General features: G+C 48.0%; 1 protein-coding gene across 1 annotated transcript; it reads left to right on the top strand.

Moving 5' to 3' along the window:
- Positions 1-623: 623 nt before the first annotated feature.
- Positions 624-24,586, top strand: TSGA13 (testis specific 13; the record flags this gene model as incomplete). The annotated part of the gene is made up of 8 exons (XM_081330674.1): positions 624-747; positions 846-926; positions 8,604-9,387; positions 17,059-17,128; positions 20,186-20,392; positions 21,205-21,320; positions 23,371-23,477; positions 24,393-24,586. The coding sequence occupies 8 exons, from the start codon at positions 624-626 to the stop codon at positions 24,584-24,586; spliced, it is 1,683 nt and encodes a 560-aa protein (XP_081186800.1).
- Positions 24,587-25,191: the final 605 nt, after the last annotated feature.

The following is a 25,191-nucleotide window of genomic DNA, read 5'->3' as shown; positions in this document are numbered from 1 at the left end:
GAAGGAAGGAGAGGGGACAGAATGAATGAAGGAGAAAGAGAGAAATGAGAGAAAGAAGAAGGAAAAAAGATGAGAGGGGAAGGAAGGAAGAAGAGAGATGGGAAGGGGCAGAAGGAACAAAGGAAGGAAGGAGAAAGAGAAAAATGAAAGAAGAAGGAAGGAAAAATGATGAGAGAAGAAGGAAGGGAGGCAGGGAGGGAGGAAGGGATAAATTAAATACCTTGCTAAGTAAACTGCAGGGACCGCTGTTGGCAGAGAATAAGAGGATTGGAAGGGCCCTTGGAGGTCTTCTAGCCCAACCCCCCTGCTCAAGCAGGAGACCATCTACCATTCCAGACCAGTGGCTGTCCAGTCCCTCCCTCCCTCCCTCCCTCCATGCCCAGCAAGGGAGAAGACGAGGGGGACAGGCTGCCAGCGTGGCTGATGGCTGCCGGTGGCTTGAAAGGCCACTGTAAATTGCTGGAGAAGAGCCGCACAGCGTTAAGAGCAAAGTGGCGGGAAAATATTTGTAATGAGGGAGGGAGAAAAAACAGGCATCCCCTGAAGGAGATCAGCAAATGGCTCTCGCCCACTTCACACACCCGTGGACTTTGGGGAAGGGGGGGAGGAATGCCGCGAGCAGCATGAGAGTCCACGTTACCTGCGCTACGCCGCCCAGACCCCAGCAGGCAGCGGCACATTCTCCTCACCACACGGAGCGGCTGGGCCGGGCGAGGCGAACCGGCGACATGCCGAAACTGCCTAGGCGTGCGCAGAGGCGGCGGCGATTGCCTGGCGCCTGGCGTCCCGGGTGATTGTTTTGCCACGCAGGCTGACCGCATTCTGAGTGCTTCCCTTTCACCCAGGACGCCAGGCGCTCCGTGTGGTGAGGAGAATGTGCCGCTGCCTGCTGAAACCAGGCTGGGTTTCTGGGCAGCATAGCGCAAGTAAGGTGGACTCTCGTGCCGCTCGTGGCATCCCCACCCCCAGAGTCCACGGGTGTGTGAAGGGCATTTGCGGACCCCCTTTCTCCGAACGCTTTCTGCTTCGCTCGTTCACCCTTCTCTCGCTTTTTCTCCAAAGTCCAAACTCCCGCTGTTTCCCTCGCTCGCCTTCCCAAAGTCCAAACACGTGCCTACTACTTCTTTCCTCGCTCGCCCTGCTCGCCCTTTCTACAAAGTCCAAACACGTGCCTACTACTACTTTCCTCGCTTGCCCTGCTCGCCCTTTCTCCAAAGTCCAAACTTAACTTAAAAAGAGCCTTGGTGGAGCAGTGGGCTAATGCCTCCTTAAGTAACCCCAGCTGCCTGCAATTAGTGCAGGTTCGAGTCCCACCAGGCTCAAGGTTGACTCAGCCTTCCATCCTTCCCAGGTAGGTAAAATGAGGACCCAGATTGTTGGGGGCAATTAAGCTGACTTTGTAATAATGCCGCTTGGGGTGTGTGTGAAAGCCCTAATAAGCAGGCATATACATAGAATGAAGGCTACTGCTAAGCTTGTAAGCTGCCCTGAGTCTTCGGAGAAGGGCGGGATATAAATGGAATTAAAATAAAAAATAAAAAAAAAAAATAAGTTGCTTCACTAGCTCGCTCGCCCTTTCTCCAAACTCACGCCGCTCGCTCACTGTCCCGACTGCACCATCGCTTCCAAAGCCCACGTGCTCGCTCGCTCTCTCCCGCCAAAACCCGCTCCTTTTGTAGGTTGCCCTCTCCCCACCCAGCTCTCCCCGCTGCTCCTGGTGCGGAGAGAGAAAGAGACCAAGAGCGCTACTTGTGTTTGGCTTCCCTGCCCTCTCCAGCTCCCACTAGTCAAGCGGGCATGGAGAAGGGGAGGGGAACAGCCCCACCCCGCATCCCTCTGGGGCGATGGCACGCGTGCCCAGAGAAAGGGCTCTGCGTGCCACCGGTGGCACGTGCGCCATAGGTTCGCCACCCTATACCATTTCAGACAAATGGTATCCAATCTCTTCTTCAAAGCCTCCAGGGGTTGAGCACCCACAACTTCTGGAGGCAAGCTGTTCCACTGGTTAATTGTCCTCACTGTCAGGAAGTTTCTCCTTAATTCCAGGTTGCTTCTCTGCTTGGTTAGTTTCCATCCGTTGCTTCTTCTCCTGCCTTCCGGGGCTTTGCAGAAGAGGCTGACCCCTTCCTTCTCTGGGGCAGCCCCTCAAACATTGGCAAGATTTATTCCTTTACATTTTCCCCACATTTTTCCAACCACCCGGATTCGACAAACTCTCGCCCAGTTGCTTACAATCTTCCACATTTTGGGCTGGGCGAGAGTTTGTCGAATCCGGGTGGTTGGAAAAATGTGGGGAAAATGTAAAGGAATTAATTAATGTTCTAATCTCGGGCTCCTGAGCATGGTCTGAATTTTCAGGATAACCGCCAATAATTAGCAAAGCCCGTAACATATTTTCAACTCTGGATTAGTTTTTAAAGGAAGCTCGGCCAGGCATTTAATACAGACGGTCCTCATTTTACAGACCCCAATTTGAGCCCAAAATTTCTGTTGCAAAGCGAAACGGGGTGTGTGTGTGTTGTGAGTTTGGGCTCACTTTACGACCTTCCTTGCTACAGTTCTTAAGTGAAACTGACTTCTCAGAAGGTCGCAAAAGGGGATCCTGTCATCCCGGGACACGGCAACCATCGTAAATCTGAGTCAGTTGCCAAGTGTCTGAATTTTGATCAGGTGATCCTGGGGATGGCTGCAAAGGTCGTTAAATGGGAGAACTGGTCACAAGTCCCTGTTTCAGTACTGTGGCGGTCACTAAATGAAATTGAGCAGGGCCTGTGGTGAAAGCTGTGGCTTTGCATTGGCCAGGTGCATGGTGTATTTCATTCAGGAATCATAGAATTGGAGGGGAACTAAGAGGTCATCAGGTCCAGCCCTCTGTACAAGCGACTACACCATCCCTAATACAGATGATTATCCAGCCTCAGTTTGGGGGGGGGGAAACCACAAAAGGGAAAGAAATCAGTTCATGGGGTAACCTTTGCCACTGATTGGCAGTCTAGGAGGAGGAGGAGCAGCACGATTGTTGGGTCCTTGGTGCTCTCTACGTTTGGTTGGTCCCTTGAAGACGTTTCATGACCCAACTAGGTAGCATCATCAGGCTTATACATAAACAGAGAGTAAATCCCACTCCATTCGGACACTTATGATGTTCCCCAGTAGGTCACGAAACCTCTGCAAGAAAACCACCCAGCTCAGAGATCACCAAGGACCCCACAGCTATTTTATTTATTTATTTATTATTTGGATTTATATACCGCCCCTCTCCCGAAGGACTCGGGGCGGTGTACAGGGCAATTAAAACACTATATACAACACATAATATACAAAAATTTAAATAAATTAAACCAAGTAGCCCTAAACAATAAAAAAACGTTCTAAAATGTAAAATGTAAAATTTAAAAATCTAAAATCCCAGTCCCTCAGTCCAGGCCAGCAAGTTCAAATAGCCAAGTCTTCAGGTCGCGGCGGAAAGAGCGAAGGTCGGGAGCCATCCAGAGCTCAACAGGGAGCTGATTCCAGAGGGCAGGCGCGCCCACAGAGAATGCCCTCCCCCTGGGGGCCGCCAGTCGGCATTCCCTGACCGACGGCACCCTGAGGAGGCCCTCTCTGTCAGAGCGCACAGGACGATGGGAAGTTAACCCGGCAAAAGGTACTCCCGTAAATAACCCGGACCCATGCCATTTAGGGCTTTATAGGTCATCACCAGCACCTCGAATCTCACCCGGAAGACAATTGGAAGCCAATGCAGCTCGCGGAGCAGAGGTGTTACATGGGAGTATCGGGAGACCCCCATCACAACCCGCGCGGCCGCATTCTGCACCAGCTGGAGCCTCTGAGTGGTATTCAAGGGCAGCCCCATGTAGAGAGCGTTGCAGTAGTCTATCCGAGAGGTCACGAGCGCATGAGTGACTGTGCGTAGGGCATCTCGGTCCAAATAGGGCCGCAACTGGCGCACCAGGCGAACCTGGTCACAGCTCCTACATGATCTTCTAAACTGAGCTGTGAGTCAAGGAGGACACCCAAGTTGCGAGCCCTATCTACGGGGGGTAACACCTCACCCCCTATAGATAAAGATGGAATAGAGTGGACAACCCAAGATGCCGGTATGCACAGCCACTCGGTCTTGTCGGGATTTAGACGAAGCCTGTTCTTCCCCATCCAGACCCTCACCGCCTCCAGGCAACGGGAGTTATCCTCTTCTCCTCCTCCTCCTCCTCCCTACAAATCCCCCCCCCTTCTACAACTGATGATGTTCCCTAGTTGGGTCACGAAACATCTGCAAGTAAACAACTCAGCTCAGAGAGCACCAAGGACCCCATAGTCGTCGTCGTCGTCCTCCTCCTCCTCCTCCGCAAGCCCCACTCCCTTCTGGAACTGATGATGTTACCTAGTTGGGTCACGAAACGTCTGCAAGTAAACAACTCAGCTCAGAGAGCACCAAGGACCCCAGAGTCGTCGTCGTCCTCCTCCTCCTCCTCCTCCTCCTCCTCCTCCTCCTCCTCCTCCTCCTCCTCCTCCTCCTCCACAAACCCCACTCCCTTCTGGAACTGATGATGTTCCCTAGTTGGGTCACGAAACGTCTGCAAGAAAACAACCAAGTCCAGAGCGCCCCAGGGACCCCACACCTTAGGATGATGGACTTGCAAAGCAAAGGATGTCTTCCCATCCCAAAACGCTGAACAAAGGACACACTTGTTGCCGTGCAACAAATAGCTACCAAGTGTAAACGTATAATAGGTCACAAGGAAACCCAGACCACCCACCATTCTAGATATTGTTATTTTTGTTCGAGATTCTTTGATTCCTAACAAGGAGGGAAAGCTTGCCAAGCATGCAACGGACACAAATTTCAGAGCAGTGATTTATATTCGGGAAGACAACGGAAAAAAATTCAAACAGGGTTAGGCCAGAACGGAGGGAGGAAACACACAGAGGGAAATTTAAGAGGGAAGAGTGTAAATCACGCATCTCGGGAAGAAAAGAACAAAATGACCTGGATAGGATAAAGAAATCTGGCTAGGGAGCAGCATGTTGGGGAAAAAAGGACCTGGGTGTAAAATTGGATCAAAAAAACAGCCTATCATTAACATCTTCGTGCCGCTGCAAAGGAGCTCAAGAATATCTATATAAAATGTTTTCTAGATGGCATTCACCACCTGCAAGATTAGCCAAAATGTTTTAAAAACATGTTCTAGTAACTCTTGGAAATGTAGGCAAAAGCCCAGCACCGTACTATCTGTCAGAATCCATTTATATCACATTTCATAATTGTATAGGTAGAACAACGTGCTATTTCTGGGGATTCTGCCATCTCTCCGAGGGGGGGGGGAGAGGATGGTTACTAAAGCGATTTTCAAACAACAGGGGATGTTTTAACGGGGGAAGGGAGGGGGACAGACAGGTCTGGATTGTATCTTCATTTACAACTGAAAAGGAAAGCAATAACCATAAAACCAAGGAGAGTTCCCTTTCCCATGGAAGGACCTGACACCTAGCAACTGACGACAGCCTGACCAAATGGATGAGGGGAGGGGCTGGAATGGGAATGGTTTATATAGGATGGAAATGTAACTTTTGTCAGATCCCGTCTTGTATTCCCACAATCGATTCCATCCTAGTAAACATTTTCCTTTTGGACTAAACTTGCATCCAAGAGTTCTTATTTCCTAAGATGTGGATTGAGGTGGGTCCTGACAGTAGACGGAATCTGCTTTAAGAGTCAACCTGGAAGGGAAAACCTTACCGGGGGACTTTGCAACAAATACAATGTCTGGCGACGAAGCAAGAGAGGAGGGAAGCCCCATGGAGGGGGAGTCTTCCCCCCAAATGGAATCCCAGAGACAATGGGAAGCTGAAGCAGCATATTCCCCCGGGGAAGAAGCGGTGGAGCAGTACGACCGAAAACCCCGGTGGTCGATGGGCGTTGGAAGGAAAAGTGAGTGGGAAAAGGCTTCGGGAGAAACGACCCTGAGGCGTAGTAACCACCAACCGGAATGGAGGCAAGAGATGGAGAGTTCCCTGCACGCCAGCGAGGAGGAGCGGATCCTGGAAAAGGCCATTGATCTGATGAAAGCAACCCTGAGTTCACTGAGGGAGGAGAGAGCTGAAAATCGCAACCGAGGCAGCACCTGGGGACGCAACTGGAAAGGTAACGGAGGGGATCCAACACCTGAAACCCCGGGGCCGTCCAATGGATTGAAAAGGGGGAGTGGGTGTCAAAGAGGCCATCTATGTTAAATAATGAACAGCCTGTAAAATGAACTCACGAGAGATCGATGGATCGTTAAGGTGCTTCCAAGTAAAAAAGGCAGGATGCAGAGATGCAGTCATTATGAAGTTTTATTCATCGATAGATTATATAGAAAGAGCTATATGGCATGGAGGCATCCATGCTTGTATGATAGAGAGAGAATGCATGCAAGAGAGAAAGAAAAGACGAGAACAAAGAGCAGCCCCTGAGCAGAGGTATTTATGGGGGGTCTCAGCCCCTCCCTAACCATAAAACACTCTCGCCAATGGGGCTGCAGGGGTCTGGGACCCCTGACTCATCAGTGGAAGCAAAGAAGCCTCTTTGCTTCCATCTGATGACCCTTTTGGGTAACTGCCATGGCTGGCACAAAACATCTAACACAGCCCTCTCTCGACAAAGGGGCAGAGATACAACAGCACCTTTCTCTGTTTACAACACAGTCCTTTCAGCAGTTCCAAGAAGGCTCCACACCCATTTGACCCTGAGGGCATAGGTAAGCCTCCAAGTGGCCTTAATGACTCTCTGGAAGAATAGTAAAGGTAAAGGTAAAGGTTCCCCCGCACATGTGTGCTAGTCGTTTCCGACTCTAGGGGCCGGTGCTCATCTCCGTTTCAAAGCCGAAGAGCCAGCGCTTGTCCGAGGATGTCTCCGTGGTCATGTGGCCGGCATGACTAGACGCCAAAGGCGCACGGAACGCTGTTACCTTCCCACCGTAGTGGTCCCTATTTTTCTACTTGCATTTTTACGTGCTTTCGAACTGCTAGGTTGGCAGAAGCTGGGACGAGTAACAGGCCCTCACTCTGCTACGCGGCACTCGGGATTCGACCCGCCAAACTGCCGACCTTCTGATCGACAAGCTCAGCGTCCTAACCCACTGAGCCACCTCGCCCCTTTGTCAGGCATTTAGTTTCAAGTAGTCCTCAACTTACGACCACGACGGACCCCCCCCCAAAATTTCTCGCGCCAACCAAAACATTTGTTGAGGCAGTTTTGCCCCCCTTTACAACCTTTCTTGCCGCCGTTCTTAAGTGAATCACTGCCGCAGTTAATTTACTCACACGGTCCTTAAGCAAATCCAGCTTCCCCCCCACTGAGTTGGCTTGTTGGAAGGTCGCCAAAGGGGATCATGTCACACACACACACACACACACACACAGACACAATCGGGACATTGCAACTGTCCTAAGTACAAGTCAGTTGCCAGGCTTCTGGATTTTGGTCATGTGACCCTGGGGAGGCTGCAACATTTTTTTGGGGGGGGAGGCCATGGTTATTAAAGTAATTCGCAGCAGTTGTTAAGCAACCACACAGTCGTTAAGTGGGTCTGGCCAGGAAGGCCACCCACGGCGATCACACGAGCTTGATGTCCTGGTTCCGACAGCTGAAACTCTTCAAAAGAACTTCAAGGCATTGTTTACCTTCAAGGATCTTTCATTCCAGTAGCAGAATATCGGCACTTCTATAATCGAAGCCAAAAAACTGAATTCCCCTCTCCTGGGCACATTCAAAGCAGAATTCCCTCCTCCAATTGGCAGTCATAAATCACATTCCCCAATTAGCTGGAAGGGCGGGCTTCCTCTCCAGGTCTTCGTGACCTGCCAATTCTTTATTTGCTCTGGACTCAGTAACCTTGATTCTCACACTTAATTTAGTGTTGTTATGTCTAGCTAGACTCTCGTTCACGTCAGTGGTGTAGCGTGGGGGGTGCAGGGGGGGCCGGCCGCACTGGGTGCAGCATCTGGGGGGGCGCGCTCCCACTCGCAGCTCTCTGCCCCTGCCTGGCTCACTCACTCTCTCTCACTGCAGTGCTGGCTGTGCGAATCTGATCCGAGCCGCCGGGTCGCCGCCCACTGTGGAGTGGGGGGCGCAAATTACTTGCCTTGCCCCGGGTGCTGACAACCCACGCTACGCCACTGGTTCACGTCGCCCCCCTCCCCCGCTCTCAGCGTCATCTAACTCTTAAACCTGGCTACGTTTCCATCAGTTGCCAAGGCAAAAAAGATGCCAGGTTAGCAGCGTTGACACACCTGGCACGCTGGGACCGCCTGGAAATACAGGGCAGCTGCGAAGCGACGGTTGTAAGTCTGAGGACCTGGCAAACCTCACCTTTTTTTTCCTCCCCCCACCCAGGGCCGGTAACTGTGGTCATTAACTGAATGGTGGTTAAGTCTAGAACTACCCGTCCCGGAGCTCTTGTTTTCCTTACCTGGAATCTCCAGGTATTGCACACCAACCTTCCCAGACCCCTGGCCAGGTTAGGAAACCGGGACATATAGTCCAAACGCCCGGCACGTTGTCAAACGCCCAGCTGGGTCAGCTCCAACAACCCGGCCGCTCCTCCGCTCTTGCCCGCCAGCTGGCAGGGAAGCGGCGGCGGGTGGATCGGACCGGTCCCGGGTTCGAGGGAACGCGCCAGCCCTCTGCACACGCCCCGGAGAGCCACTTACTTACCCATGCCGAGGTCCGAGGCAGCGGCAGCGGCCCCGTCCAGGAGCAGGCCGAGCAGAAGCAGCCGGAGCAGCCGCCGGCCGGGTAGCGGAGAGCCGGCTGCGCCCAAGGGGTCCGGATGGGGCGCAGCGGCTCTGCCCAGCGGAGCGCAGCGCAACATGGCCCGGCGGAGCAGGAGGCGGCGGCGGCGGCGGCGGCGCTCCGCTTTCTCTTTCGCTTTGCGCCCGCGGGACGGGGCGGGGATTGGGCGCAGGAAGGCGCGGGAGGGGATCCCTCCTCGGCGCAGAGGCGCAGCGGGTCTCTGAGCATGGGCAGAGGGCCGGCGCCTCTCCCGATTCCTCCTCCGGTCGCTTGGCTCGGGGACGGGCAGGCAAAGGGAAGCCCAGCCGCGCCGCCGCCGCCGCCTTTGCAGCGGGCGCCAGGTTGGGGAAGGCGGGGGCCGCTGCGCCCTGGAGCCGGGAGGGGTCGCGAAAGGGGGCGAGGGAGGGTCGCCCGCTCCTGGCTTCAGACGAGCTCCGGACCGGGAGGGAAGGTTCCCCGGCGGCGGAGCTCGCGACCCGGTTTGCCCTTCCGAGCCAGCTGGGTGCTGTCGCCTTCCTGGGAGCCGGGAGGGGGAATTTGCCCCGTTCACACGAACGAGGTTATCTGAGTGCTGCTGGCTGGCTGGAGAGGATGGGTGGCTTCTGGCCTTGGTTGGTTTGCTTGTTTGCTTTTCAGCTTATGATTATTAATTGCCCTGAAGACCCAAGGAAAGGGTCGAGCGGAAAAGGACAGCCTGATCCAAGGAACTGCCCCGGAGGGAAAGAGGCAAACTCTTGTATATCTCTTGTATACCATATGGTATCTAAACATGGAGGAGCACCCCCCCCGCCCCTTTCTAGAATGGGTCATGAGACCTCTGGAAGAAAGCCACCCCGACGGCTCTTTCTTTCTTTCTTTCTTTCTTTCTTTCTTTCTTTCTTTCTTTCTTTCTTTCTTTCTTTCTTTCTTTCTTTCTTTCTTTCTTTCTTTCTTTCTTTCTTTCTTTCTTTCTTTCTCTCTTTCTTTCTTTCTCTCTTTCTTTCTTTCTCTCTTTCTTTCTTTTTTATCTCTTTCTTTCTTTTTCCCCTTTCCCTTCATCCTTCCTTCCTTCCTTCCTTTTTTCCCTTTCCTTCCTTCCTTCCTTCCTTCCTTCCTTCCTTTTTTCCCTTTCCCTTTCCCTTCATCTTTTCTTTTTTTATTGCTTTCTTTCTTTCTTTCTTTCTTTCTTTCTTTCTTTCTTTCTTTCTTTCTTTCTTTCTTTCTTTCTTCCTTCCTTCCTTCCTTCCTTCCTTCCTTCCTTCCTTCTTTTTTCCCTTTCCCTTCATCTTTTCTTTCTTTCTTTCTTTCTTTCTTTCTTTCTTTCTTTCTTTCTTTCTTTCTTTCTTTCTTTCTTTCTTTCTTTCTTTCTTTCTTTTTTCTTTTTTCTTTTTCTTTCTTTCTTCCTTCTTTCCTTCCTTCCTTCCTTCCCTTTTCCTTCATCCTTCCTTCCTTCCTTTTTTCTCTTTCCCTTCTTCCTTCCTTCCTTTTTTCAGCTTTCCCTTCATCCTTCCTTCCTTCCTTCCTTCCTTCCTTTTTTCCTTTTTTCCCTTTGCCTTCTTCCTTCCTTCCTTCCTTCCTTCCTTCCTTCCTTCCTTCCTTCCTTCCTTTTTTCCCTTTCCCTTCATCTATCTATTTCTTTCTTTCTTTCTTTCTTTCTTTCTCTTCCTTCCTTCCTTCCTTCCTTCCTTCCTTCCTTCCTTCCTTTTTTCCCTTTCCCTTCTTCCTTCCTTCCTTCCTTCCTTCCTTCCTTCCTTCTTTCCTTCCTTCCTTTTTCCCCTTTCCCTTCATCTATCTATCTTTTTCTTTCTTTCTTTCTTTCTTTCTTTCTTTCTTTCTTTCTTTCTTTCTTTCTTTCTTTCTTTCTTTCTCTTTCTTTCTTTCTTTCTTTCTTTCTTTCTTTCTTTCTTTCTTTCTTTCTTTCTTTTCCTTCCTTCCTTCCTTCCTTCCTTCCTTCCTTCCTTCCTTCCTTCCTTCCTTCCTTCCTTCCTTCCTTCCTTCCGACTTAGCAATAGCCCTTACACTTACATACCTCACATCCTCTCTCCCTCCCTCCCTCCCTCTCCATTCTCTTTTCTCCTCTTCATTCTCTTCCAGCGCGGGTGATGCTGTTCCCTCGTCAGGCTATGAAACGTCTGCAAGAAAACCACCAAGCTCAGAGAACCCCCAAAGGGCTCTGTTGCTAAGTGAAACAATTGTTCAGTGAGTTTTGCCCTATTTTGCGACCTTTTCTTGCCAAGGTTATTATGTGAATCACCGCCCTCGATTAATTAGGCACCCAGCTGGTCAGCAAATCGGATTCCCCCCCCACTTGGAGTTTGCTTATCAGAAGGTCGCAAAAGTGGATCACGGGACCCCGGGATGCTGCGACCGTCATAAGCATGAGTCATTTGCCAAACGTCTGAATTTGGATCACAGGACATGCTGGAACGCAGCTCTCAATTGGATTTCTCCCTAAAATTGTTACCTAAAGCCCCAACCTTTCGGGGCCCGGGGACCAGTTCCATGGAGAGAGGTTTTTCCACGGAACGGAGGGTGTGTCGTTTTGTGTGATGCCTGCATGTTGCAGATGGGGCTTGGCTTGTTTGTGTGTACCGGTTGCCGCGATGCCGTGGCCCGCTACTGGTCCACGGACCAGGGCTTAGGGACCCTTGACCTAAAGCTTCCCTAACTCAGACCATCTTCCATCAGTAAAATTAAAAAAAAAAGAAAGAAGAAAAATAGCAGATATTTCAAAGAACCACTGTTCAAATTTTTTAAATGGGAAGGATGAGAACGGAACAAGAACCACGATGAATAAACGTTTCAGGGGAAATTCTCAGGAAAGTCAGTTTGATGAGCAGCTGTGCTTTTTTGCCTGCAGATGTGAAAAATGTCCTCTTCCGACAGCAACGTACAAATAATAACGTTGAGAGGGTTGCTAGGACAAATATTGTCCTGTTTATTCTGGGTTGACACACACACACACACAAACACACACACACACACACACACACACACACACACACACACACAGTGTCAGAGGAGAGGTTTACAGAATTCCTGTCAACAGTAATTCCAGGCCAAGACGGAATTCTTATCTGAATTTTGTAAATACGCCAACTTCAGCTGAGAATCCCCACTCGGCATCCCGTCAAAGCTGACAAGAAAAATGGAGCAGCGTCTACAGCTCTGTTGTGTCAACTCGAGTTTCTCTCACGATTTCCCAATTTTTTTTAATTTTTTTTACTCCATCTGTCAAAAGATCCTGCTTGTAAATTATATATATATATATATATATATATATATATATATATATATATATATATATATATATATATATATATATATATATATATATATATATATATATATATATATATATATATATATATATATATATATATATATATATATATATATATATATATATAAGGGATGCGGTGGCTCAGTGGGTTAGGACGCTGAGCTTGTCAATCAGAAGGTCGGCAGTTTGTCGGGTCGAATCCCGAGTGCCGCGTAGCAGAGTGAGCGCCTGTTACTCGTCCCAGCTTCTGCCAACCTAGCAGTTCGAAAGCACGTAAAAATGCAAGTAGAAAAATAGGGACCGCTCCGGTGGGAAGGTAACAGCGTTCCGTGCGCCTTTGGCGTCTAGTCATGCCGGCCACGTGACCACGGAGACGTCCTCGGACAAGCGCTGGCTCTTCGGCTATGAAACGGAGATGAGCACCGGCCCCTAGAGTCGGAAACGACTAGCACGCATGTGCGGGGGAACCTTTACCTTTACCTTTATATATATATATATATATATATATATATATATATATATATATATATATATATATATATATATATATATATATATATATATATATATATATAAACAAACCCCAGAATGGTCATTCTTCCCATCTGAATCTTTTGCATTCCAACCGATAACAGGGAATTTGGGGGGGAGCGATTTTTTTTTATTGAAAAGTTTTAAAATACATTTTATCTTTGACAATCCCCCCTCCCCCCACCCCTACCTATCCCTCCCTACCCCTCCCCCCCATTCCCCCCCCGACTTCCCAGAGCTAAGTACAAGGTATAAAAACAAAGGACAATCATAAACATCCATATGCTAACAACAATAAACTCTTAAATCTATCGCTCTCTGGCTCATATAAGATAACTACAAGCAATACTAATATTACATATAAAAAGAAGGAAAAAAGAAAAAAGAAAGGAAGACTTATTCAAATGCTAAATGAAACTTTTTAGTCCCGTATTTGTTCTGGATATAATCAATCCATTTTTTTCCACTCCATAATATAACGTTCTTGCGAATGATCTTTCAAATAGGGGGGGGGAGCGATTTTTATGTGTTCTTGATCCAAGTTAAAAGTAGACTTACAACCCTTCCTTTAGTGAGCATTACAAAGTGACCATGGCACTGAAAAAGGTGTCTTATGTATGACTGTTTTCATACTTACGACCAATGCAACCATCCCCCCACGGTCACGGGATCACAATTCAGACGCTTGGCAACTGACTCACATTTAATAATAATAATAATAATAATAATAATAATAATAATAATAATAATAATAATAATAATAATAATAATAATAATAATAATAATAATAAAGTTGGAAGGGACCTTGGAGGTCATCTAGTCCAACCCCCTGCTCAGGCAGGAAACCCTATACCTTTTCGGACAAACGGCTGTCCAGTCTCTCTTCTTGAAAACCTCCCCTGATGGAGCACCCACAATTTCTGGTGGCAAGTCGTTCCGCTGGCTAATTGTCCTCACTCTCAGGAAATTCCTCCTTAGTTCTAGGTTGCTTCTCTCCTTGGTCAGTTTCCGTCTGTTACTTCTTGTCCTGCCTTCAGGGGCTGGGGAGAATAATTAGAATAGAATAGAGCAGGAAGGGACCTTGGAGGTCTTCTAGTCCAGCCCCCTCCTCGAGCAGGACAACCTATACCATCTCAGACAAGTGACTGTCTAGCCTCTTCTTAAAAATCTCCAGTGATGGAGCGCTCAGGATTTCTGGAGGCAGGCTGTTCCACCGGATAATTGTCCTCACTGTCAGGAAGTTTCTCCTTAATTCCAGGTTGCTTCTCTCTTTGGTCAGTTCCCATCCGTTGCTCCTTGTCCTGCCTTCAGGCGCTTTGGAGAAGAGATTGACCCCCCCCCATCTTCCTTGTGACAGCCCCTCAAATCCTGGAAGACTGCTATCGTGGCCCCCCCCCCCCAGTCCTTCTTTTCATTAGACTAGCCTGTAAGATCGTGTGGTCACAAAGAGGAACACTCAGGTTGTCGGAAGGATTCTTTATTGGAGTCAGGATTCGCTAGCTTAACAAGGGGTTTAACCTGGCGTGCTTTTATACCTGCCCAGGTGAATGCCAACCGATAGATTCAAACCTGGGCTTCCCGCCAGCGCAGGTAGCCAATCGTTTTAAACCCTGGCTTCCCACCAGGTCTGGCTATAGCCCGGGGCTGTCAAACTTGTTTAAACCAGGCTTTCCCGCCAAATGCGGTCCAGCCCCGCGCCTCCTGCCGTGCTGACAGCCATAGACTAGCCATATCCAACCGTTCTTCTTGTTGGGCCCCGACAGTGAGAACAATTAACCAGTGGAACAACCTGCCACCAGAAGTTGTGGGGGCTCCAACGCTGGAGGTTTTCAAGAAGAGACTGGACAGCCCTTGGTCTGGAACGGTTGAGGGTCTTTGGCCTGGACTAGGAGATTTTTAAGGTCCCTTTCAACTCTTATTATTCCTTTAATAGCAAGCCGCCTCTCACGGGGGTTCGAATCGGTCTCCTGGCCTAGCGCAAAAGTTGGACTGGTCCTCATTGTCCTTCCTGTGAATCTGTGTTCTAATCACAGAGCGGAAGGAAGCGGTTCCATACGTGGAACTTTGCAACTCTTCCTGTAACAGTCCCAACTGTCACTGTCGCCAACTCAATTCAGATATGGCTGACTCGGAAACCCCCTTCCCCAAATAGACAGGAATTGTGGGGTGGGGGTGGGGGTGGGGTGGGGTTTGTGGGTCACACCTCATGTCGACCAAGGAAGGACCTTGGGTCGCTGTTCGAGATGCCGGCGGATTCCCCCTAGTTCTCCAGGCCCTCTCAAACCTTGGGGACATCCTGTAGGACACGTTCTCCAGAACTTCTCTGCTCCTTCCCCAGCCGGTGAGACTTAAGTTCTTTACCTGTCCAGGTGAACTTTGCCCCTGTTGCAGGTGCTTCTGTTTGATCTGCAACATCCGGCTGAGTTGGCACAGCTTTCGTGCAAGCTGGGTTAGTCAGCTCCTTCGATTTTGAGGTTAAGGTTTGACATCCGGAGTTTGGCCGGGAGCTGATAAGAAAGTGACCCTTGAATTTGAGGGAAAGAGAGAGGCACTTTTAGCTTTGACAAGCGGTTTCCTGGCCCAGCTGTGCCTATGAATTGCCAAGTAATTTAGGCCAAGCAAAAAGTGTTTGTTAAAGGGGATGGAGTGTTTTTATAGGGTACAGAAACAAATGATGAATATAGAATTAGAATCGAATCAAATAGAATAGAATAGAATAGAATAGAATAGAATAGAATAGAATAGAATAGAATAGAATAGAATAGAATAGAATAGAATAGAATAGAATAGAATAGAATAGAATAGAATACAATAGAACAGAATAGAACAGAACAGAACAGAACAGAATAGAATAGAATAGAATAGAATAGAATAGAATAGAAGGAAAATATGAAATGGAATAGAATAGAATAGAATAGAATAGAATAGAATAGAATAGAATAGAATAGAATAGAATAGAATATATGAAATAGAATAGAATAGAATAGAATAGAATAGAAAATATGAAATAGAATAGAATAGAATAGAATAGAATAGAATAGAATAGAAAATATGAAATAGAATAGAATAGAACAGAATAGAATAGAATAGAATAGAATAGAATAGAATAGAATAGAATAGAATAGAATAGAATAGAATAGAATAGAATAGAATAGAATTAGAGTAGCGTATAGTATATATAGTATATATATAGTATATATATAGTATATATATAGTAGCATATAAAATATGAAATAGAACAGAATAGAATAGAATAGAATATTTAGAATAGAATAGAATAGAATAGAAAATATGAAATAGAATAGAATAGAATGGAGTGGAGTGGAGTGGAATGGAATGGAATAGAATAGAATAGAATAGAATAGAATAGAATAGAATAGAATAGAATAGAATAGAATAGAATAGAATAGAATAGAATAGAAAATATAGAACAGAATAGAACGTAACAGAATAGAATAGAATCTTTATTGATGATAGAATAGACTAGAATAGAAAATATAGAATAGAACAGAGTAGAATAGAATAGAATAAAAGGAAAATAGAATAGAATCTTTATTGATAATAGAATAGAACAGAATAGAAAATATAGAACAGAACAGGACAGAATAGAATAGAATCAAGCAGGAGAATGTCCTATAAACCATTTCAGAGAAGTGACTGTATAGCCTCTTCTTAAAAATCTCCAGTGATGAAGCGCCCACATACATCCAGTAGAGGCGAATATGTCATTAATGACACGTGAAAGCAAGGGGTCAAAGAATGAAAGGCATGAATGACACATGAGAACTGAACGGCAGAAAATATCGCTCCAAGACAACATTCCACAAATGACAATTGCAAAAACAGAGTTGGAAGGGACCTTTGGAGGTCATCTAGACCAACCCGCTGCTCAAACAGGGAAACCCCTAGGGCATTTTGGACAAACGGCACTGGAAAAAAAAAGGGACCTGTGACCGTTTTTCACACTTATGACCGTTGCAGCTTCTCCATAGTGACGTGGCCCCCATTTGGATGCCTGACCACTGACTCATACTTATGACGGTCACAGCGTCCCGGGGTCACGTGATTCCCCCTTTTGTGACTCTTCTGAAGAGCAAAGTCAACGGGGGAGGCCCGATTCACTTTAACAACCGTGTTATTGGTTTAACAACTGCAGGGACTCACTTAACAACCGAGGCAAGAAAAGCCGTAAAACGGGACAAAACCCGCTCGACAAATTTCCCCCTTAGCAATATAAACTTTGGGCTCGGCTGTGGCCCGAAAACTGAGGACTAGCTGCATTTTTCTGAGTACTGGAATTTTTTTTTTGAAATTGTTTCTAGGAATCTCCCAAACATCACCCGTGTACCAAAATATTCCAACCCTTCTGCTCATTAAAAAGAAAAATAGACTTTCCCGCCATCTGAGAAAAGAACTGGGTGCGTCAGAATTTGAAACCTTGTCTAAGGAGGGGGAAAAAAAATATTTACAAGATTTATTTTACTTTCAGGTCAATTTTGTGCACGATGAGCAGTTTCTTTTTGATGCACGAGCTGCATTTCTCTCCCCATCCGAATCTGGTAAATAATGTTTTGGGTTTTTTTTAAGCGAAAGAAGGAAAAGGTTTAATTTATCAGACGCATTGCACAGTACAAGTCCAGCCAATACTCGTAAAGCATGGGTCATTCGCAAGAGGGAAGTTCAACACTGTCAGAAAATGTCCTTTCCGGAAACTAACTTTGGTTAGGTCAGTCTTTGTCGACAAGGGGAACTTCAAGACCTGTGGAACTTCGACTCCCAGAATTCCCCAGCCAGCACTGGCTGGGGAATTCTAGGAGACAAAGTCTACAGGTCTTAAAGTTGCTGAGATGGCTGTGAAGTTGTTGGAGTCTGAGCTAATGGAGTTTGAGCTGGGGAATTCTGGGAAGTTGAAAGTCCACTCGTTTTCAAATTGTTGAGAGAGCTGGGGAATTCTGGGAGTTTGAAGTCCACTGGTCTTCAGGTTCTTGAGACAGCTGGGGGATTCTGGGAGTTAAAATCCACCCATCTTCACATTCTTGAGAAAGCTAGGGAATTCTGGGAGCTGACATCAACCAGCCTTCAAATGGTTGAGACAGCGGGGGAATTTTGGGAGTTGAAGTCCACCCATCTTCACATTCTTGAGATAGCTGTAGAAATCTGGGAGTTGAAGTGCACCGGTCTTCAGGTTCTTGAGACAGCTGGGGGATTCTGGGAGTTAAAATCCACCCATCTTCACGTTCTTGAGAAAGCTAGGGAATTCTGGGAGCTGACGTCAACCAGCCTTCAAATGGTTGAGACAGCGGGGGAATTTTGGGAGTTGAAGTCCACCCGTCTTCACATTCTTGAGATAGCTGTAGAAATCTGGGAGTTGAAGTCCACCGGTCTTCAGGTTCTTGAGACAGCTGGGGGATTCTGGGAGTTAAAATCCACCCATCTTCGAGTTCTTGAGACAGCTGGTGAATTCTGGGACTTGAAGTCCATCCATCTTCAGGTTCTTGAGACAGCTGGGGGATTCTGGGAGTTAAAATCCACCCATCATCAAGTTCTTGAGATAGCTGGGGAATTCTGGGAGTTAAAGTCCACCCATCTTCAAGTTCTTGAGACAGCTGGGGAATTCTGGGAGTTGAAGTCCACCCATCTTCATGTTGCCAAGGCTGAGAAACACTGGTTAGACAATGTCTGTCCCAACTCGATCCTCTTTCACAGAGACTTGACGTTCCTCAAAATTCCTCTCCAGCTCCTGCGTTTATACAAAGTTCGTGTGGGGAAGTGCCCAAAGGTGCTTTTTCCAAAAGGCAACTGGAGTGCCTCAGTTTTTCTTCTTCTTGAAAACCTTTGGCTTCTCTTCCAAGAAGCTTCTTCAGTGGTGTGAGGTGCCTTGTGAGCTGCGCCCAGGTGGCACCTCACAATGGCTGTGTCAAGGCCAAGCGAGCTGATTGGTGAAGCGATTTAGTCCAGTCTACAGAGCTGGAGGAACAAGAAGGGAATCCCTGGAGATCACCCAGAAAGGGACAAGATGTCCAGGTTTCTTTCCACACGAGGGAAATGGGATAACTGAGGTTTAAGGACCAGGTTAAGGGATGGGGTAGCTAGGATAGTATATGCCCATTTTTGGGGGGGAAAATGAAGAAACTCCTACAGAGCAGAATAGAAGTTTTTTAAAAATTACTGGAATGCGCAGAAACAGATAGGTTAAGGCGAAGGCTTTTCAACCTTTTCACCCATTCTACCACTTTTTAGGATATGGCAACATCCGAGTACCACCAGTCGCCCAGCAAGGTGTCAAAAACTTGATGCCACACCCCCCCCCCCAAAAAAGGAAAAAAAGTGATGAAATACAGGTAGTCCTCGACTTACAACAGTTCGCTTAGTGACTGTTCGGAGTTACAATGGCCCTGAAAAAAGTGCCCCCCCCAAGCCACAGCCGAGCAAGACAGCTGCCCGCCCGCCCGGCGGCGCTCTTCCTCCTGTCCGAGGTTTTCGTTGTTGTGAGCATTTCTGTCGAGGATTGGCAGCGGGGGGGTGGGGTGTGGGGGTGTTTGGTTTTTATTCCCCCCCCCCGTCTGCTGGGTGGTGGCAGCAAGTTTTGGTCACTTCACATGACCCTGGGACACTGTGACCGTCATAAATCTGAATCGGTTGCCAAGCATCTGAATGTAAATCACAAGACCCCGGAGATGCTGCAACATTCCAGCTGATCTGTGCGTCTTCTGGGCTCAGCGGAAGCGCCAGGATCAGCGCCGAGCTCCAGCTGGATCCTGGCGCCGATCCTGGCGCTTCCGCTGAGCCCCGACAGCCCTGCAGCTCCAGCCGTCTCTCGCTCAGGCTTGTGCGGTGCTGCCGCCGGTTCAGCTCATTCCCCTCCCCCGCTGCCACTTTCCTAGGATGGTCGCGTACCACCTGCCAGGTGCCAAGGTACCACAGGTGGTACCCGTACCACTGGTTGAAAAGCCCTGGGTTAAGGTTCAAAATTCAGGAAAAAGAAGAAACGGAATATGATATGACACGGGACTTATTTTATCAATGGTTAGCCGATCAAAACGGGCTAGAAAGTTGGAAATCCGAGAACAGGTGGATGATGCGAGCAAGATTTATAATGGATTAGTAAATACTCCGATTGTTAGGTAACTAATGCCAGTGGGGGTGTGTGGGTGTCCTGCTCTTTGTAACCTTTTGATTGCTATTTCCTAGTCCTTGATTTTACTGCGATAATATTAATGATTATTAATGAATATTATTGCTAAGCACATTAATTTGTGCTTAGATTGTAAGCCGCCCTGAGTCTTCGGAGAAGGGCGGGATATAAATGGGATTAAAATAAAAAAAAATGTTTATTATGTTTTAATACTTGTACACCTAGACAGCACACTGTTCAATGTAGAAGTGGAATTTTTTAAACATAACAATAATAATAATAAAACATTTAAAAAAACAACAGGAGGAATGGGGTAGAATCAGAGGAGGAGAGAAATGGAAATTTTGGGGAGGTGGGGGGAGAATATAGGACCACCACCACCATGCCCTCATTGAGCTTTGGGGAAAGGGGGTGAGAGGGTTCGAACTTTTTCACGGCACCCCACTTTGCGTGCAACTGGACGTTTTCTGCCCCTGGCCAGACCCAATATTTCATCCCTCCGACCGATGCGGATTTTGAAGAGCGGCTGGAGCAGCACCGGAGGGACACAGCCATCATGCTCAGGTCCTCGGAGTTCAACCAGGACAAGACGGCACTGATCGTCACCAACAGCCCGTTTCCCCTGCTGGTCTCCGGCAAGCACCTGGCCACCCCTTTCCAGTACTTCCCGGAAGACTGGTCCAAGAGGGTAAGGGGGAAACTTCCCTTTCGCCCAACGGAAAAAAGAACGGACGGACGAATGAATTGAAGGAATGAGATGAGGGAGGGAGGGAGGGAGGGAGGGAGGGAGGAAGGAAGGAAGGAAGGAAGGAAGGAAGGAAGGAAGGAGCAGGAGAAAGGAAAATAGAAAAAGAAAGAAAAGAAGGAAGGAAGGAAAAGGAAGGAAGGAAGATAGGTAAGTAGGTGGGTAAGTAGGTAGGTAGGTAGGAAGAAAGGAGAAGAAAGGAAAAGAAAAAAGAGAAGAAGGAAGGAAGGAAGGAAGGAAGGAAGGAAGGAAGGAAGGAAGGAAGGAAGGAGAGAAGGAAGGAGAGAAGGAAGGGAAGATAGGTAAGTAGGTGAGTAGGTAGGTAGGAAGGAAAATAGAAAAAGAAAGAAAAAAGGAAGGAAAGAAGGAAGGAAGGAAGGAAGGAAGGAAGGAAGGAAGGAAAAATTGTCCTATCACATTTAAAAGGAGGGAATCCAGAGAGTGGCTGTATCCTTTGCTTTACTTAATCAGAATAACACAATAGCAGGACTGGAAGGGACCTCAGAGGCCATCTAGGCCAACCCCCTGTTTTAATCCTAAAATTGGATGAACAAAAACCAGTTTGGGGTTCTCCCTAGGCTAGCATGCTATACAGAAGGTGGTAAGAACTGGGCACCGCCACAGGGTGACCCGCTTAACGACCAACACAACTTGACCGTAATTCCGGGCTCGGTAATGGTCGTAGGTTGAGGACTGGTTGTATCCAAGGGGCCCCAACTTCATGAGGGCACTGACGGTCTTCCTTTCCCACCCAGCCTTTCCTGCAGAGCTTCCGGGATCAAACCCCACGCGGCTTACCCCCGTTGGGGGGCTCGTCCAAGGAAGCCCCAAGGATGGAAGCCAAAAAGCTGAAAATCCCTACCCAACTCAGGTACCGACTCCTGCAGGCTGTGCATCATGGGTTTTTTTTTCTTCCCTGTTAAAGTAGCTTTAGAGATGTGGGGCCCCGAATCAGGAGTGACAGCGGGGGATTCTTCACGTCTCTCCTACTGACTCTTCGAAGTTGCAAGGGCCCTGGAAAAAAGGGGACTTAGCACCCTAGTTCCCTTTTTTTTCCAGGGCCCTTGCAACTTCGAAGAGTCAGTAGGAGAGACGTGAAGAATCCCCCGCTAAGTCCCCGCTAAGGGGACTTAGCACCCTAGTTACCTAAGATACGCAGATGATACCACTCTAATGGCAGAAAGTGAAGAAGAACTAAAGAGCCTCTTGTTGCAGGTGAAGAAGGAGAGTGCAAAACTTGGGTTGAAACTTAACATTAAGAAAACCAAGATCATGGCATCTGGCCCTCTCAATTCCTGGCAAATAGATGGGGAAGAAATGGAGGTAGTGACAGATTTTATTTTCCTGGGCTCCAAGATCACTGCAGATGGGGACTGTAGCCAAGAAATTAAAAGACGCTTGCTCCTAGGGAGGAAAGCCATGGCAAATCTAGACAGCACACTAAAAAGCAGAGACATCACCCTGTCAACAAAAGTGCGTATAGTCAAGGCTATGGTCTTCCCAGTTGCAACGTATGGCAGTGAAAGTTGGACCATAAGAAAGGCTGAGCGCCAAAGAATTGAGGCCTTTGAACTGTGGTGCTGGAGAAGACTCCTGCGAGTCCCTTGGACCGCAAGGCGATCAAACCGGTCAGTCCTAGAGGAGATCAATCCTGACTGCTCTTTAGAAGGCCAGATCCTGAAGCTAAAACTCAAGTACTTTGGCCACCTAATGAGAAGGAAGGACTCACTGGAGAAGAGCCTAATGCTGGGAAAGATCGAGGGCAATAGAAGAAGGGGACGACAGAGAATGAGGTGGCTGGATGGAGTCACTGAAGCAGTAGGCGTGAGCTTAAATGGACTCCAGAAGATGGTAGAGGACAGGAAGGCCTGGAGGAATGTTGTCCATAGGGTCGCGATGGGTCGGACACGACTTCGCAGCTAACAACAACAGCACCCTAGTTTCACACTTACGACCCGTTGTAAGCATCCCCGGGGTCACAGGATCAAAATTCAGATGCTTGGCGACTGACTCATATTTATTTATGCATGGGATCCCCCTTTTGCTACCTCCTGACAAGCAAAGTCATCTGGTCGTTAGTACTCTTCCTGAGAGTTATTGAGCCCGCTTGGAGGTTTATCCGTGCTCTCTTTTGAAGACGGCAAAGTCCACATTCTGGGCAGAGAGGACCAGTGATTTGAAGGAGGGGTCAAAGAGGCCATCTACATTAAGACTGAACAGCTTTCTACATTAAGACCGGGCTTCTGGTTTGCGACCGCGGTGCCGGCAGACGTGCGGGGCGGTCGCTCTCTCCGCCATCCAGTTTTTCTCCCGTCGGGGGACATAGTCCTTTCAGCATTTCCAAGAAGGCTGTTTGGTGACCCCGAGCGCACAGAAAGAGTCACCCATTTGCACTGTTCGGGTGACCTCAAGTGCACAGAAAAACCTCCAAGTGGCCTCAACGACTCTCGGGAAGAGTACCAACAACCTGATGACTGCAAGGATTATAAATCCTTCCATCTTCCACCATTCGGTCAGAACCAAAGAAGCTTCTTGGACGAGAAGCGAAACATCTTCAAGGAAGAACAAAGTCCAGGTGCCTTTTGGGGGAGAAAAAAAACAAACATCTTTGAGACCACCATGATCTGGATGGCTGAGAAACTCCATAGACATTTACTCTGGGAAATTCTTAATTTTTCCTTCTCTTTTCAATACGTTCCCCATCGTTATTCCTGAGAAGGAGCTGCTTCATCTCCACAAGTGCTTTTTCTGGGCAGAAATTCGAGATATGGAGATTTATTTATTTTTTATTTTTAAAAAAATCCTTTTTAGCAAATCTTTTGTTAGCCGCCTGACTCAGCTCGGTGGCCCAAATTGGGATTGTTGATCGTGCAAAAAGAGATTGCCCCATTTTCAACAAACGTATCTCTTCTTTGAAGCAGGTTTACCAACAAGAAGGATTTCAAAGGCGAAGCCCGTTTTTCCAAAAATTACGCCGAGAGGCGTTTGCAAAGGTTGTATCCCCAGTTGCACCTTCATTCCAGATTAGGTAAGATGTGGCCTCTTAATGGCTATAGCAGGGGTCTTCATACCTGGCCCTTTTATGACTTGGGGATTTCAACTGGCTGGCTGAGGAATTCTGGGAGTTGAAGTCCACAAATCATAAAAGGGCCAGGTTTGTAGACTCCTGGGCTATAGGAACAGGGACTTGTTGGGGCGGGGGAATGGGCCGTGGCAACAAATCCTAAATATTGGCTTTAATCTTGCCGATACAGGTAGTCCTCTCCTTACAACACTTCATTTAGTGACCACTCAAAATTACAACGGCACTGAAAAAAAGTGGCTGTTTTTCACACTTGCGACCGTTGTAGCATCCCCAGGATCACATGATCAAAATCCAGAGGCTTGGCAATGGGCTCATATTTACGACAGTTGCACAGCGTCCAGGGATCACGTGATCCCCTTTTGCGACCTTCTGACGAGCAAAGTCAATGGGGGAAGCCAGGTTAACAATTGCAGCGATTCACTTAACAAATTGTGGCAAGAAAGGGGTGGGAGAAGGGGGGGAGAACTCACTTCATAATTGTCTCGCTTAGCCACAGAAATTTGGGGCCCTGTCATGGTTGTGAGTCCAGGATTGCCTGTCTTGTTCCACACCTCTAGACGGAATCTTGCCAAAAGGAAGACCGTGCGATCTGAATCTACAATATTCTCTGGGAACTGTTAGGCAGGGTCTATCTTCACCCTCTTTCTCTCACACATAAGATCCGGGCTAAGTTGCCTCTTATTCCTCTGCAATGCATCCCTTCCCTCCTGGAAAATGCCCTCCGCCTCCTCACTCCGTGAGGGCAGTAAATGTCTCAGCAGCATAGATTCCGGGCTCCACTGTGGTCTTAAGTGGAGGACCTGCCTGTAAACAGAGATGGCTCCGTCACTTTTCCCCTGTGTCTGCTTTCCCTTGCAGATGACTGGAAAAACCAGCCCCTTCCCAGGATTCAGGGGTGGTCTGCCGCCAAGATCCAGTGGGAGCCCCTGACCCTCTCCTGCCTGACCGAAATGAAGCCCACCTTTGTCGTCCCTGGAGAAAACGGCTTTAGACATGGGAAGGCTCCTCTCTGGATTGTAAATAACTCGGTGGTATTAAATTCCCCTCAGTAAAATCTCAGCTCACTGACTATATTCTGGTGGGTTTGGTTTCTCTGTGATGTGGAGGTTTCAGTTTCTACCAAGGATATGGACCTCTGAGGACAGGGGTGTGGAACAATGCCCCGCTTCATGACTTGTGAACTTCAACTCCCAGAATTCCTGGGTCAGTATGGCTGGATGGCCCCCCTTCATGACTTGTGGACTTCAACTCCCAGAATTCCTGGGTCAGTATGGCTGGATGGCCCCCCTTCATGACTTGTGGACTTCAACTCCCAGAATTCCTGGGTCAGTATGGCTGGATGGCCCCCCTTCATGACTTGTGGACTTCAACTCCCAGAATTCCTGGGTCAGTATGGCTGGATGGCCCCCCTTCATGACTTGTGGACTTCAACTCCCAGAATTCCTGGGTCAGTATGGCTGGATGACCCTCTTCATGAGTTGTGGACTTCAACTCCCAGAATTCCTGGGTCAGTATGGCTGGATGCCCCCCTTCATGACTTGTGGACTTCAACTCCCAGAATTCCTGGGTCAGTATGGTTGGATGGCCCCTTTAGGACTTGTGAAGGCTGGCTCAGGAATTCTGGGAGTTGAAGTCCAGAATTGACAAACAAGCCCTG

The sequence above is a fragment of the Vipera berus genome (genome assembly GCF_964194415.1).
Source record: "Vipera berus genome assembly, chromosome: 6".
Lineage (NCBI taxonomy): Eukaryota > Metazoa > Chordata > Lepidosauria > Squamata > Viperidae > Vipera > Vipera berus.
This window is presented reverse-complemented; position numbering and strand designations above follow the sequence as displayed.